The 15,203-nt window shown below is 42.7% G+C and overlaps 1 protein-coding gene across 3 annotated transcripts in view; it reads right to left on the bottom strand.

Moving 5' to 3' along the window:
- Positions 1-15,203, bottom strand: part of LOC104966729 (zinc finger protein Aiolos-like) — a 596,491-nt gene that overhangs the window by 226,026 nt on the left and 355,262 nt on the right. For 2 of the 3 annotated variants that reach the window (XM_010795969.1, XM_010795967.1), the window contains 3 exons: positions 14,999-15,187; positions 14,500-14,616; positions 13,608-13,718 (listed from right to left, as the gene is read on the bottom strand). In XM_010795969.1, the coding sequence (XP_010794271.1) occupies positions 13,608-13,718; positions 14,500-14,616; positions 14,999-15,187 (417 nt within the window). The remainder of the gene's footprint in view (positions 1-13,607; positions 13,719-14,499; positions 14,617-14,998; positions 15,188-15,203) is intronic. The other variant, XM_010795968.1, reaches the window with a different exon arrangement.

Raw genomic sequence — 15,203 nt, 5'->3', positions numbered from 1 at the left:
GGGGGGGGTGGATGCGTGGGCCACCCGAATAGGTTACGGGGCTTTTCTTGCCGGGGGGGGGCACTGCACTGCATATGATAATTTATCGCTGAGATAATTTGGTCGTTTTCACACAAAAGTAGCAATTATAGCGGGACCTTTCTTCTGCCTACTTTCATTTTTAGCCAGTTTTTAATTAGTATTTTGTGCACATGAGTATCAATCAGCAGACCATTGGAACCAGGCCTGGTGAGTGTGTTTGATCCCTCTTTTTAAACACTAACAAACAAGTGATCAACAGAGTCTCTTTGGTTGTTTTCTCACTCTGACGTCAGTGAACGGACATCATCCAAATCTGTAACTGAGAACAGATACAAATCCATCCGTGTTTATTTTCACTGTAGTGGATAGCATGCTGAGTGACTGTACAAACTAAGCCTACTTTGATGATCAGTGCTGCTGCCCATAAAGTTGCATCCAACAACAAAAATCTCTTCGGTCTGTGTTTCTGAGGAAAACATCGTATCAAATGTTGATCTGTGGATTAAATCAAGGTTTTCTGACATGAAAACTTTCTGGGGATTTCAGAAAGACATATAGAAGTCTGCACATCATGTGAGTAACATCAGAGCATCTGAGCCTCATGGATCTGTCTGATCTCACAAACAGTACGTGTGCTTCCTCGAATGCTGTGATAGCGGGCTGTACAGTCCAAGAAATAGGCAGCACTGCATTTTAGAAGATAACTTTCCATCAGGACTTATTTTGATTAAAGGTTTGAAGTGATAAAACTAATTAGAATCCTTAGGCCTGTTGTAAATAAAATGCCTAGATATCTGATAGATTTGATCTGCATTTCATATACACTTTTTCTCAATGCTAAATTAGATGCCAGAAAACAGCAGGCAGAAAAGTCAAACGTTTGCGATTCCTCCAAAATAGAAGATATTTTCACTGAGGCATAAAAGGAAACCTTTGCCCCCTACAAATTGCTTTTCATTTTCCTCATATCACCAGGAAGTCTCTGGTAGAAAAAAAAAATCTATTATCAAGGTTTAACCCAAAAATCTCATCTGAATCAATGCGCCTCAATATCGTTGCCTCTTCGAGCATCTGCATTGCAAAAGTTGCCTTTAATGAGATTTTTGATTGGAATCGAACCCTGGAAATTGTATTTTTTTGCTTTTAAAAAGTTCAAGAGTTTTAATATATTTATTTTAGTGCCATGCAGGTTGAGACTGTCACAGAAGAAAAGTGTTGAACTTTCCAAAGACTTATCTATTTATTGTCTATTGGGCAGAAGTATTATCAGCTAAATGTACTCAGGTATCAAAAGTAAAAGTACTCTTAGTGCAGAATGCCTCTTATATAAGAGTTGTATTATTATAAAATATGATATTATCCTGTTTTTATCATTAGAAAATGCATATGAGTTGTTTAAAGGGGACCTATCATGCAAAATGCACTTTTGTATGTCTTTTATACATAAACATGTGTCCCCGGTGTGTCGGGGAACTCACGCAGCGTCAGGAAATAAAACCCTCTCTCTTTTCCTCCGTACCCAAATCTCTAAAAACGGGGAAATACGGAGCTGATCCAGATTTGCGTCCGATATGACGTCATATCGGAAATGTGCACCCACGGCCCTATCAGAAAGTTGCTATCAGAAACAATGCCCGACTGTTTTGGACGTCATATGGTCGGTGTTTACATTAGCATCGCTAACACTCAGAGCTAACCTGTACTGGAGAGCATGTGTGTGAAGAAGCAGGAAATAAAAAGGAACTCACCTTGTGGTATAACCGGCAAGAGAGAAAGCCTTTGAGCTCCATACTGTTTCAGAGATAATCCTTGATAATCCATGATATGGCGTTTCATCGGCAGTATTTAGTTTAGTCAGTATTTTCATGGAGGAAGGCAGTTGTAGTTAGACTAGAAAATGCATTTCCGGCTGAAAATGCGTGTGAAAGCTGTAAGCTACGCAAATTTGTTGCTGAAAATGCAGAAAAAGCTGAATATTGTAACAGTTGAATGGTGACTGCTGCTTTTAGCTACACACTGCTCAACTTAGCGGAGAAATGTAGAATAGTGAAATGATTTGAATGAAAATTGTTAAATGTTATGGCACCTTGGACATAATACAAGAAGAACATCCTTTTTTATTTTTGAAAGACAAACCTTTATTAATATCTAAACATTTAATTTGATCACACATCCCATCAGTAAAGTCTGTTCAACGATTTCATGATCAGTTTCACTTCATCCACACCATACATGTGATTCATCTCAGCTATTTCAAACAGAATAATACATGACTTACTTATTGATTATTATCATGATAATTAATGTTCTATAAAACATCAGAGTACCACATTTCTATTTGGATAACAACAACAACAACAACAACAGCAACAACAACAACAATTAGTCTGCAAAACAATAACTGTAATATTATACAATTTCCCAAATAAAGACTCTAAGCTATTGACAGGAGAATAATAAACGATTGACTTATTGATTATGATCATGAAAGTAAGTAATATCATTTTAAATAAACATGTTATGATGAAATAAGTGTTATAACCATCTGGGGAACTCATTTGTTCGTTAATTTGGGAAGCAACAATAATATATAATCTGTCAAAAAGAATACATGTGATTATAAATGTCTCTATTGTTGAGAAAGTGGCCAGAATAAAATATCTACAATGAAAGAAGCTCTGCTGCTTTCTCTCTGAAGACTCAAGCTTTAGAAGAGAAACAACAACATACAAATAAATCAATATCGATATTCAACTAATATTTAGAGCAAAGTTTACATTTCCATGCAGAGAAATATGAGTCGAGGTTAACAGAAATCCTCCTGAGCAGTGACAGCCTCCATGGCTAAACAGACACAGGAAGGAGCGCCGCCTAAAGAAACTCCAACATCTACAGAACAACTCATGAGAAGATGTTAAAGCACATCCCATAATGTTTGATTGACAGCTGATCTCTGTGCAGTGAAGACATGAACAATCAGCTCTCAGCAACAATGATGGACACACAATGAGTTTAAGAAGTAGAAGAGTTCCTCAAATGACTTCAGGCTATTTCAGTTTACAAAACTCAGCTGTGGCTCCATTAGTGAAACCATAAAGCCGAACTCCAGCATGTAGCGGCTGAGTGAATGTGGTCTGGACTCTGTGGAGGAGAGTCATGGTTTCAGAGACGCTGTAGAAGGACAGAATACCTGCTCTGTGATCCAGGTACACTCCTACTCTGGAGGACTGAGGACCTGAGACGGGAGTGTCGATACTGTTGTAATGGAATGTATAACTGTTTTGGTTACACTCTAAGGACCAAGATTGGTCATTGAATCCAAATGCACATTCACCCCCTGCTCTGCTGATATTCTTGTATGCGACTGCTACATAAACCTCTTCCCCTCTCCACTCCACCTCCCAGTAACAACGTCCAGTCAGACTCTCTCTACTCAGGACCTGAGAATAATTAGTGAATCTGTCTGGGTGACTAGAATAAGACTGTTGTTGTCTCATGTATGTTGCTTTTCTGCTCCCCTCAGATAATAACAGATCTGTGTGTGCTGTGTTTGGATCCAGAGTGATCTCCTGTGAATATCTTAAGAACCCAGCTCTGGTGGTGGGCTCTGCTGCTGACAGTAAAACATCCACTTCAGTCGGTGAGACGTTTGTCCATTCCTCTCTCAGGACGTCCTGTAGTTTGTCTCTGACTGCTGACAGGGCCGCCGTCACGTCCTCAAAGTAGCTCAGAGGACGGATGTTGATGCTGGAGGAGTGTGTAGCTTCACTGAGGGCTGGCAGTGAGGAGGGGTAGCTGAGCAGAAACTGGTTGTGATCCTCTGTGTGAGACAGCAGCTTCAGCTCAGAGATCTCCTGCTTCAGCTTCTTCTGAAACTCTTTGGCTCGACTCATTTCTCTCTTCTGCTGGGATCTGAGCTGCTGCTTCACATCAGAGCTTCTTCTCTGTGTAACCGGTCTGGGCCTACTTCTCAGCAGACCCTTGCTACGACTCTGCGTTGTGTTGTGCGTGTTTGATGGACAAGGAGATTCGGTTGTTGTCTTTAACCGAAACTGTGGCGTATTTATTCCTCTGCATGAAGTAAACACAATAATGCAGCAGCATTAATAAACATGGACGTCTGCAACACACCAGTCTGTGGTGGGGAAAAGACGCCATTAAACATGCTGCAGGTGCTGTGTGTGAGTCCTCACANAAGAGATACAGAGGAGATAGAAGCGAGACAGAGAAGAAGAAGAGAACCGACCAGCCATTAGGGCTACAGAACGTTAACTCCTCCCTATCACAAACGAGTCTAGTTCGGGGGCGGACAGTCGTCGCTCTAACCTCCTGCTGTCTTTGTTGCAGTCCGCCCCTGGTCCTTTTCTCTTTTACTCGGCTGTGACTTTCTTTCTTTCTTCACTCTCTGTCTGTCCACCTCCTCCTCTGGTCTTCCTTCTCCTGTAATACCTGTGTCTCCCTTGGCTTCGTTCTCCTCCTTTATACTTCCTCTTTGATGAAACTTTACCTCTTGCACCCGACCTCCGTTCGGTCATGTTACGTATTGCTCAATCACCTTCTCGGTCCTTTTAATATACAATGGTCTCACACTTCGTCCAATAATTTTTACTTATAACTGGTTTACATATACACCCGTTAAAGGGAAAAAGTATCCTGTCACGTGAGATTTGATAAGTCCGCTGGAAAGTGAAGGGTGAATCTAATTTACGGGTACCAACGTTCTATTTTTAACATCAATTAACTAATCTATTTGTAAACTTCTGTTGTTGAATTATAACACACATACAACTTGAGACTAAAAGACACAATTAACTAGTTTGTTTTAAGTTCAACATCATTACAGTACGTAACCGAACTATCGAATTAACAAGATGTGGAACTAATTCCTAAAGTTCAGGGTAGGGTGAATTGGTACGGAACTGTTCAAGGCCTGGTCAAATTCTGGTTTTAATCTTTATGTGTTTCCTGGTAAAATTCCACTCAGTAGAAAACAGTAAGTTACGTCATCTAATCGGGAACATCAAGAGCATAATACGGTTTAACGACAAAACTGTTTTAATCGGTCGGAAACTTGACACTTATCAAAGACACTCTCCTATGTTTCATCATCTCCGGATGACACCTCTATTTTATGACACCAATGATAACACTATAGCGAAAAATAATTTTTACTTTAGAAGGCACTTCGTCTAGGTTCCTGGTACCGAAGAAACTCCATTCCTAGCAATAAATCTCACAAGGTACACTTTTACGTTCAACACGTCGCTCGGGTAATGTCTTAATTAAATTCAGTAAAGGAGAAAAAAAGTGAAAAAGTTTTTATCGTGGTATGTTAAACTTCACGCGTCTCTTGATACGGTAGGACGGAACAGCACACGGAACCTCTTTTCCTTCTCCCGGAAAAGTCCTTCAAATCGGCTAGCATTAATTTTTAGAACTTTTTTTATTTTAGGGTGCCCGTGGCACATTTTTGTTGTGTCCTGTTTTCCGTGACGGAGAGACAGTCAATGTAAAAACTTTGTATAACCGGGACAAACCGTTGGGGGTTAGTTATTATAGAATCGTTTGCCAAGGTCGTACCTATCCCACAACTGCGTTACCGTCCTTTTTCCCCTAACACATTGTAAACTTTTTTCCGACCGAAGAACGGGAGAAGGGAATTGTTCAGAGGTTTTATAAGATACCTCTCTGGACGTTTTTCTACTCTTCTATGGTGATTTTGAACGGGGTGTGCAACCCTAACTGATTTAGGACGGGTGTACGTAAAATTTGTGATCCGTTTCCGTGAGTTTTCGTGGAGACCACAGGAAGTCCTGGTGTAACGGTACTACTGTGTGTGTACGGGGTGAGGTTATCCAACTTTTTTTACGGTCGCCCAAACGAAAAATCGTCGACCATTATTACCGGAGAACTTAAGCGGATTCTCACTCTTCGAAATTACATAGAGAAGTGAGATGCTACTGGGAGTTGTTGCATTCACCAACAAAACAAGTCCTGTGAAAGCTTTGACCTCAATTCCACAACCGGTGAGGATATTTCCATGCAGCAGTCTGCTTCTAGAACACTCTGAGCATCATTTGTTTCCAGCAGCAGCTCACGACAGGAGAATAGATTCTCCATACACACGACAAATGTATATTCGGCAGTGACATTCAATTTATCAAGCTATTCTCGTCATGATCCATGGCAGAAGGAACAATTGCACCGTGGGAATATGATTGCATTTTAAAGTTATGGCCGGCAGTTGTGTATAAATACAGATCTGCCGGACACGGAACGACATTATCATCTCATGTGAGTTGTGTTTTGTTTCACCTGATGAATGTTGTCTTTGAGGCTCTGGTTTGGATGCCATCAACTCAGATTTACATTAAGGGGCGGAGCCTGCGAGCTAGTTCAGGCAGTCAACCCGAGCACTTCAGCTGCATTCATTGATAACGCCTCTTGCCACTCTACAACCAACCAAAGAGAGTCTCCTTGATATGCCGCTCTATTTAACCTGCCAGATCTCTCTCTATGCTTTGCTTGCTGCAGCTACTTCCACGTCGCTGCTGCTCACCTGCCCCACCACCACCCCAGCTTCCACCCCAGCTTCCACCTGTAGGCACGGGGGGTTAGTTATTTATTCATCACTCATCGTGCTATGTATATCTGTGGAGTGATGAGGCCCGAGCCTAGACGCCAAACTCAATTATATGCTGCTTCTAATACACATGTTAAAGAAACACCTGAGTTGTCTGACTGAACTGTTTTGTCCTCTGAATTTACATAAAATGGAAATGTGTCTTCGGCACTGGCAAACCAAACAACACTCACCGTATCAATCATACACAGCACAACCTTCACACACATCCGGTCTCAAAATAACTATTTGGCATGTCATGATTAAGAGTTAGTTGCTATTCCACTGGCGTGTAGATCATTGGAATAACAATGCACTCATCAGTTTAATAGAATGGACAATAAAGTCATCTGAATCTGGAGTCCTGAGGGGGGGACAATCTGACAGGTCATTTCAAGCTATATTTGTAGAATATAGTTGGAGTCATCTCACTGCAACTGACCTGTTTCTCTGTGAGATATTTGTGTGTCTCTGTGAGATATTTGTGTGTCTATTGATAATTCAAAACAGGTGTTCTTAGTTAGAGAAACACCAACACAAAGAGAGGAAAATGTCAATTTAACACAGGGTGTCTTCCAACAGCCATAAAAACGATTAAACTATTATGCTAGTATTCTAATTTTTTATTTTAAATATTATGTGCATGACCTTTCTAATAGTGTTGTATTTTTATTATCTTCACTTTTGCTGTAACAATGTAAATGTCCCCTATGTGGAAGGAATAAAGGTATTCTGATTGTGATTATTCAAATGAAAAATACCAGGATGTCCAACTGCATTTCACAATCATCTTCGAAACATATGGTTCACCCGATGTGATGTATGTATGACCAACAGCACCAACGTTCAAGGCACAGTGTTATGAGATAGTGTTAGAAATTTAAAATCAATGTTTTGATGGTATAATGTAGTTTAAACATACTGTCAAGTTAAATGCTCTTTTATACTGAAAAACCAGAAATTCTTGTGCACAACCAGTTAAGCTTTTATTCTGAAAATCCTTCATCTCCGGTTAGCATTTAGCATGTGGCTAATATACGATTTCCTAAAGAGGTGAATTGAGTAGCTAAATGACATGGAGTGGCGCAAACCGAAACCTACTGATTTAACACTACAACTATAGATGTCGAGATACTACCATGCTGAATATTAAATGAAAGTACAGTTTATTTGAATACATTATTGTTTACAGACGAGAGTAGCATGTGACAACATCCGGAATGACCGGAAACCAAACCAGCCTGAAGTATTTTCTGTATATTTTGGAGTATTGATTACAGCGTTTAGAATATGTTACATGAAAAGTGATGAAAGAGAATATGAGGAGAAAAGGCGTGTTAAGCATATATTGGATGTGAAAAGTACCAATCCTCTGTTTAAATGCAACAACGGACATTAGAGACGAGGCGAGCCGGCTGGCGGGGAGGAGCCAGCAGAGGGTATATATAGCAGCACCGGACGAGGGATTCGCCCTCTTCTCTTGCTCATGAGAGCCAGATCACAGCTGTTTTCTGCCTGAACAATATTCTGTCTGTAACACTACCGCGCCTTTTTTAATTAAAGTATCCCATTTGAATATNTCTTACTCACACAGCCAGTGTCATGTGATCCAGCCCAGGTCTGCTGATTGGAGGAATGGTTGGACACTAACGGCCCACAATCCTCTGCTCTGTCTCATCACAGTCTACTGCTGGCTGATGTCAGATGAAGCTGTGAGCTATAATGTGGGAATCACTTGTTATTTTGTGTTGATGAAGATGAATTGCAGAGCCCCTCACATGAACAGTCATCATCCAATCACAGCTTAGCAACCGTAACTAGGCACGGCAGCCCCCTCAAGCTTTGAAATTCTCAACAAGATAATGGGAAAATGTGAAAAAGTTGATTGAGTGGATTTTTGTGTTCGTCTGCTCTCAATGTGATGTAATGATGCTAACATTAGCATGCCGAGCTAAAGTAGCGCTTCCAAAGGATACGACTTTGTTCCTCTTAAACATGAACATTATTTGAATTAATAAGGAACAAAACTCACCATTACTCAAGTCCTAACAGTCAGGGGCTTTTGCCGCTAGCCTCCTTGATGAGTAGCTGATGTTCGCAAAATTGAGGTAGATACGAAACACAATTTGTGATTTTAATGGTTGTTAGTTGGACTTTTCTTGGAGCAGGGATGTTCCTATGAAGGATGCCATCGTCCTTTGTGAAAAACTGCTATTATCAACCACAAGGTCCAGCATAAAACTGAATTGATATACATTTTGAATTTGAACACAATATCACATTTGATCAGTTAAATCCCACGGTCCTGCCTGCTAATGTCTTCCTCTGTCTGAAATAATCATTGTTAGAAAATGACTGAATCAGGTTGCACTTCTATTAAGTCAAAGTCAAAGTCAACTTTATTGTCAATCTCAAAATATGTTTGTACACACATAAAGATCAAAATACTGTTTCCCACAGCCCCGAGGTATAACAAAACTCACACATTAAAATGCAAAAACACAAAATAACCATTTACTTCAAGAACTACTTACTTAAAACATGCCAGAATAAAAAAGCTCCCAGGCAGAGCGACAGTTCTCGTCAGAGTTTTACAGCCACATGCTAAGCAACTTGGCACAATAGTTTTTCCCCAAGAGACGGAGGTTCATTTAAAGATCACCAAATGAGTTTTTAATGACAGAAAACAAAATTTATTTAATCAAGATTAAGACGTTGAACTCCTCCATGTCAACATAACAGTGTCAGCTTTCATTTCAGTATTTATTCATTACATAAAGAAACTCAGGATGTAGTGTGAGATTTCTTCTCTTTAGTCGGCTCAGGGTTTTAATTAATTTGACCGTGACAGAGATTGAATATTAAGCCTCTCATTAGTGTTGGCAGAACATAAATGAGTTTGAATAAATGACCTGCTTAATCACAGCTGCTATTTAACACCTTTGAGGAACATTTAAAAGGTGTTGCAGGTGGCGACTTTAGAGACAAAGAATGAGGGATAATGTATAGGGAGCATATAAGAGAAAGTTCAACACCTTCTTAAATCTGGCCTCTCCTCAGGTTATTATATTACAAATGTTTGCCTTTTTGCGCTAAAACCAAAATAGTCCATTAACCTTTGAACCTGCAGCCACTGAAGCTCCACTCTGATTCAGGAGAGTCATTAGCCTCTCCATTAACTCTCCACACTCAGCAATTCAAAAAGCCCGTGGACTAAACAGCCATGTCTTCAATTACTGAGAAGCAGTTCATTACAGCAGAGCGAATCACTTCCTCCTAATGCTCGGCTCACAGAGAAAGTCACAATTCAAACACAGCTGTGCAGGTCAAACATGACGAGCCTGAACCAACAGATGACTGGTGACATTTTGATGGCGCAGAGACGGACCTGAGCTCTGAGGAAGGTTTCAGCTCACAGATAAAAATGACAAATTGTCGTATGATTGCTTGACCTTTCGTTGCAAAGTGCTGGTGGGAAATGAGGTGCTTAACCTACGCTGTGTCGGACTGAGCTTTAGTGTTGGTGTGGATTGAGTCAAGGCTTAGCAGGGATTTAGAAGGGGTTGATGTTTAAAGAGCAACACGTTTTTTTTCCTACAAGGAGATTGCTGAACAGGGTTTCATTAAATAAATTCATATAACAATCCAAACGTGTACCATAACCTCCCATTCTCTCACTTGTGTTCATGGCTGTGATGAGTTTTGTTTAGCATTTAGAGTAGCACATTCACGTTTTATATTAAAGGTCATGCAGGTATGTAGTCCAATATGAGGATTTTGAAACAAGGGATTTCATATTTAGTATATTATACTGACTGTCCACCATGTTATGTGAGTGTCCAATGTATTAGCGTGAAAGTTACGCTTTATAATGCACAGAAAAAAATAAAAAGAAGTGGTTGTTATATAGAAGACTCTGACGCTGAAGACAGACTGTTAATACATTTGTTGAGGTGCTTTTTCTCTTGACTTGCATATATTGCAGCTGGCCTTACAAAGTAAACACTGTTACATGCAGAATGCACACAGTTGTAACATACAGTGCTATTGTTAAATATGTTCGTTATTCTCGCGTCCAGGAGAGAAGCTTTAAAATGAGACTAAATGGAGTCTATGAGAAGATTAAAATGGGATACTTTAATTAAAAAAGGCGCGGTAGTGTTACAGACAGAATATTGTTCAAGCAGAAAACAGCTCTGATCTGGCTCTCATGAGCAAGAGAAGAGAGAGAATCCCTCGTCCGGTGCTGTTATATATCCTCTGTCTGAATACGGCCTCTAATGTCCGTTGTTGCATTTAAACAGAGGATTGGTACTTTTCACATCCAACATATGCTTAACACGCCTTTTCTCCTCATATTCTCTTTCATCACTTTTCATGTAACATATTCTAAACGCTGTAATCAATACTCTAAAAAATACAGAAAATACTTCACGGCTGGTTTGGTTTCCGGTCATTCCGGATGTTGTCACATGCTACTCTCGTCTGTAAACAATAATGTATTCAAATAAACTGTACCTTCATTTAATATTCAGCATGGTAGTATCTCGACATCTATAGTTGTAGCGTTANATATCACAGCTAAGGGGCGTGGTTCGGCCCGACGCGAAGCGGAGGGTCGACAACCCCCTTAGCTGTGATATAATGAGCCTCACTTCAGGCCGTGATATATGCTCATTATATCACAGCTAAGGGGGTTGTCGACCCTCCGCTTCGCGTCGGGCCGAACCACGCCCCTTAGCTGTGATATAATGAGCATATACCACGGCCTGTCGTGAGCTATTGCTTAAATATATACGTGTGTATATGGTTGTTTAGATGTGTATGCATGTATATATATAAATATGTGTAGATTTTTTGTATATATTAGTATTCTTTGGGACGGTGAGAGACAGCATTTAGATCTCATTGGTTATTTGACTTGCCTGAAGCCGGTCTTTCACACTCCTCACCCCACAGCATGAGCAGAGACATACCACAGGAAGCAAGCAGCACTTTAAAGACGTATCACTTACAGACATATCTAACACAGGTCCTCACTCTGGTTCTGAGTAAAGGCAAAGAGAACATCATGCAGCCCCAAGGTCAACACGAGGGACAGTGAGGTGAAGCTGAGAGGACAGAGGACAGAGGCTGAGAGGACAGAGGCTGAGAGGACAGGCTGAGAGGATAGAGGCTGGGAGGGCAGAGGCTGAGAGAACAGAGGCTGAGAGGACAGAGGCTGAGAGGACAGAGGATGAGAGGATAGAGGCTGAGAGGACAGAGGCTGAGAGGACAGAGGCTGAGAGGACAGAGGATGAGAGGACAGGCTGAGAGGATAGAGGCTGAGAGGACTTCTGCAATCTGCCAAACTTGAGCTCCAAAATGCTGATGACTTCATTTTGAAGGTGCAGTTCCCATCGCNTGAGAGGACAGGCTGAGAGGATAGAGGCTGAGAGGACAGGGGATGAGAGGACAGAGGCTGAGAGGACAGAGGCTGAGAGGACAGAGGCTGAGAGGATAGAGGCTGAGAGGACAGAGGCTGAGAGGAGAGGCTGAGAGGACAGAGGCTGAGAGGACAGAGGCTGAGAGGACAGAGGCTGAGAGGACAGGCTGAGAGGACAGAGGCTGAGAGGACAGAGGCTGAGAGGACAGGCTGAGAGGAAAGAGGCTGAGAGGGCAGGCTGAGAGGAAAGAGGCTGAGAGGACAGAGGCTGAGAGGACAGGCTGAGAGGACAGAGGCTGAGAGGATAGAGGCTGAGAGGACAAGCTGAGAAGATAGAGGCTGAGAGGACAGAGGCTGAGAGGACAGAGGCTGAGAGGACAGGCTGAGAGGAAAGAGGCTGAGAGGACAGAGGCTGAGAGGACAGGCTGAGAGGACAGAGGATGAGAGGACAGAGGCTGAGAGGATAGAGGCTGAGAGGACAGAAGACAGAGGCTGAGAGGACAGGCTGAGAGGACAGAGGCTGAGAGGATAGAGGCTGAGAGGGGACAGAGGCTGAGGGGACAGAGGCTGAAAGGAGAGAGAGGACAGAGGCTGAGAGGACAGAGAGGACAGAGGCTGAGAGGAAAAAGGGGACAGAGGACTGAGAGGACAGAGGCTGAGAGAGGGAGCAGACGGAGGAAGGCCTGCAATGCAGCTGCACCACAGAAGAACAGACAGAGGCACCTGCTCGCGTTTCTCGCCTCCCGCCTGTTCCCTCTCTCTCCCTCCCTCTCTCTCTCTCTCTCTCTCTGCGGTTGCAGACTTACAGAGAGGCACCTGCTCACGTTTCTCTCTCTCTCTCTCTCTCTCTCTCTCTCTCTCTCTCTCTCTCTCTCTCTCTCTCTCTCTCTCTCTCTCTCTCTCTCTCTCTGCGGTTGCAGACATTTCTCTTTTCCCCCTGTGGTTGTCATATTGAAAGATCTCACTTCATTTGTCAACCCGATAGAGACATGTTGGAGGTTTTTCTTTGCCAATACACTCGTTTTGCGAGCTGCTTGAGGCTTGATTGCGAAACTACAACCCAATGTTAGGAGGTGAGAAACAACTATTGAAACAGTTGTTTGTGTGCATGCCCCTTAAGTCAGCCATTTACTGAAACTGGTGTCTTTTATTCACTGAGTTTAAATCCAAACATACGAAGTGTGAATGGGGAATTGTAAAGTGCATGTTTCTCAGTATCCAACGATTAAACCATGCATGGTAACTTATACCCACCTATGACACATTTCTGGCAGAGAATTGAGGACAGTGGAGACTCTGCGGTGTGTGCAGGTATGAGGCTTTGCCCTCAATTCCTGTTTGGCAAGAGATGGAGGCCAGCAGAGACAGACAAACAACTAGCTTAGACATGACTTACGATCATTTGCAAAAATGGAATTCTGTATTTAAGCGTTAATGCACAGCAAAAAGCACACGTGATGTAAACATAACATAAAGACAGCAGCATAGACAACAGTTAGGTATCGTTTTCATGTTCCAAAGCTTTCCAGCTGCTCTTACCGGTGAACTTCTGTGGCATGGAGCTCTTCCGTTTGGCTACGTTGCTGGCCAGCCTGTCGAGCAGCAAAGCCCGTTCGCTGCCCATCTGAGTCCTGGATGTGTGGCCGTCCTCTGCAATAGTGGGACAGAGTAAGTGCAACGAGGAAAACCAGACCTCTTCTCGATCAGAAGAGAAGTGCACCAAGCGGCAACTGTCCACCAAGCTTTAGAGGTAATAAAGTGAAGTAGAAAGACGGCAGCGGCACCACGCTGAGTCACACTAGGAGGAAGGAGATATTAATTTAAGATCAGACGCTCCTTTGACCTCACTTCCTGGTGGGGTTTTTTACTTCACCAGTGCAGGAAAACAGACCACAGGATGAGGATGTACTTCCTCACCACGACGGTACTATCAGACATAAGCTTACGACATTTGGCGACCGCAGCAGAGCATCGTCTGTGTGTTGCAACCGTGCAACTGTCCTGCCCTAGGTACAGGTCTTTTGGGGGAAGGTTACAGACACGTGCGTGTGTTGGGTGGCCGGGCTGAACACATTTGCCCTACATATTTAGCCGCTGCACACATTTGAAGCGGTCGTCACACCACAGCAGCCATAACCTATTTAGTTTAATTATGGGGTAACAGCCGTAAGCTCACTTATTTAATGAGGCTATAAAAACAGGATCTGCTAGCAACAACTGCTCAAATTGGGCGCTCCATATGTGCAAATGAGTCTGAGCAGTAGTCTAACAGTCAGATGTGTGAAGTGAGTGTTTGGAGTTCCATAGTGCTCAGAAGTGCTCAGAGGTGGGAGAAGTACCATCACCATTTACCTCTGAATTGTAATGGGGTAGAAGGACAAAGTAACAAAACATTGAAAATACTCAAGTTTATACCACTGGGTGTGCTCACCTCTCTCTGCGGGGCCTTTGCTCTGGATGTACACATGGCATCTCTCCCGGTGTTCTTCGAGGCTACTGCGCTGCTTGTAGCTGCGACTGCAGTGGTTGCACTTGAAGGGTTTCTCTACTGTGAGCGGGAGTTTCAGTTAATCACCAACACACGAAACATAAACACTGCCTACAGCGAGGATTATTTCCTTGAGTATGTGGTTTCGTACAAAAGTGATGATGTGCACATTAGAGAGCGTGTCTGCAGGTGAAAAACGTGAACTGAAAGTGAGTGAGTACGTTTCCTGAGGTGAGTGAGTAAGATGTCATATGTAATGTGTGTAAGCCTGTGGCACATATTACTGGAAGAGCAATGCGGCCTCAGCTCATGTGTCGACATTTGTGAGAAACGAACCAGCGAAATATTATACACAGGTGCATACAGTATCAGTGCATATGAGCACAGCTGGCAGTGTGTGTGTGTGTGTGTGTGTGTGTGTGTGTGTGTGTATGGCTGGTACCAGAATGTGTGCGCAGGTGCCCGCTCAGAGCATCCCGCCTGCGGCAGGCGTAGCTGCACATGGGGCATTTGAAAGGCTTCTCCCCGGAGTGCAGTTTGATGTGGCGCAGCAGGTTTCCCTTCTGCGTGAAGGAGGCGCCGCACTGACTGCAGTGGAACGGCCTCTCACCTGAAGGGGGGAAAATGAACTCTGAAAAACAATCCAG

This window comes from Notothenia coriiceps, unplaced genomic scaffold, assembly GCF_000735185.1.
Source record: "Notothenia coriiceps isolate Sejong01 unplaced genomic scaffold, NC01 NC01_scaffold00037250, whole genome shotgun sequence".
In the NCBI taxonomy this organism is placed as follows: domain Eukaryota; kingdom Metazoa; phylum Chordata; class Actinopteri; order Perciformes; family Nototheniidae; genus Notothenia; species Notothenia coriiceps.
The sequence above is the reverse complement of the archived record's forward strand: the minus strand, read 5'-3'. Positions and strand labels throughout refer to the sequence as shown.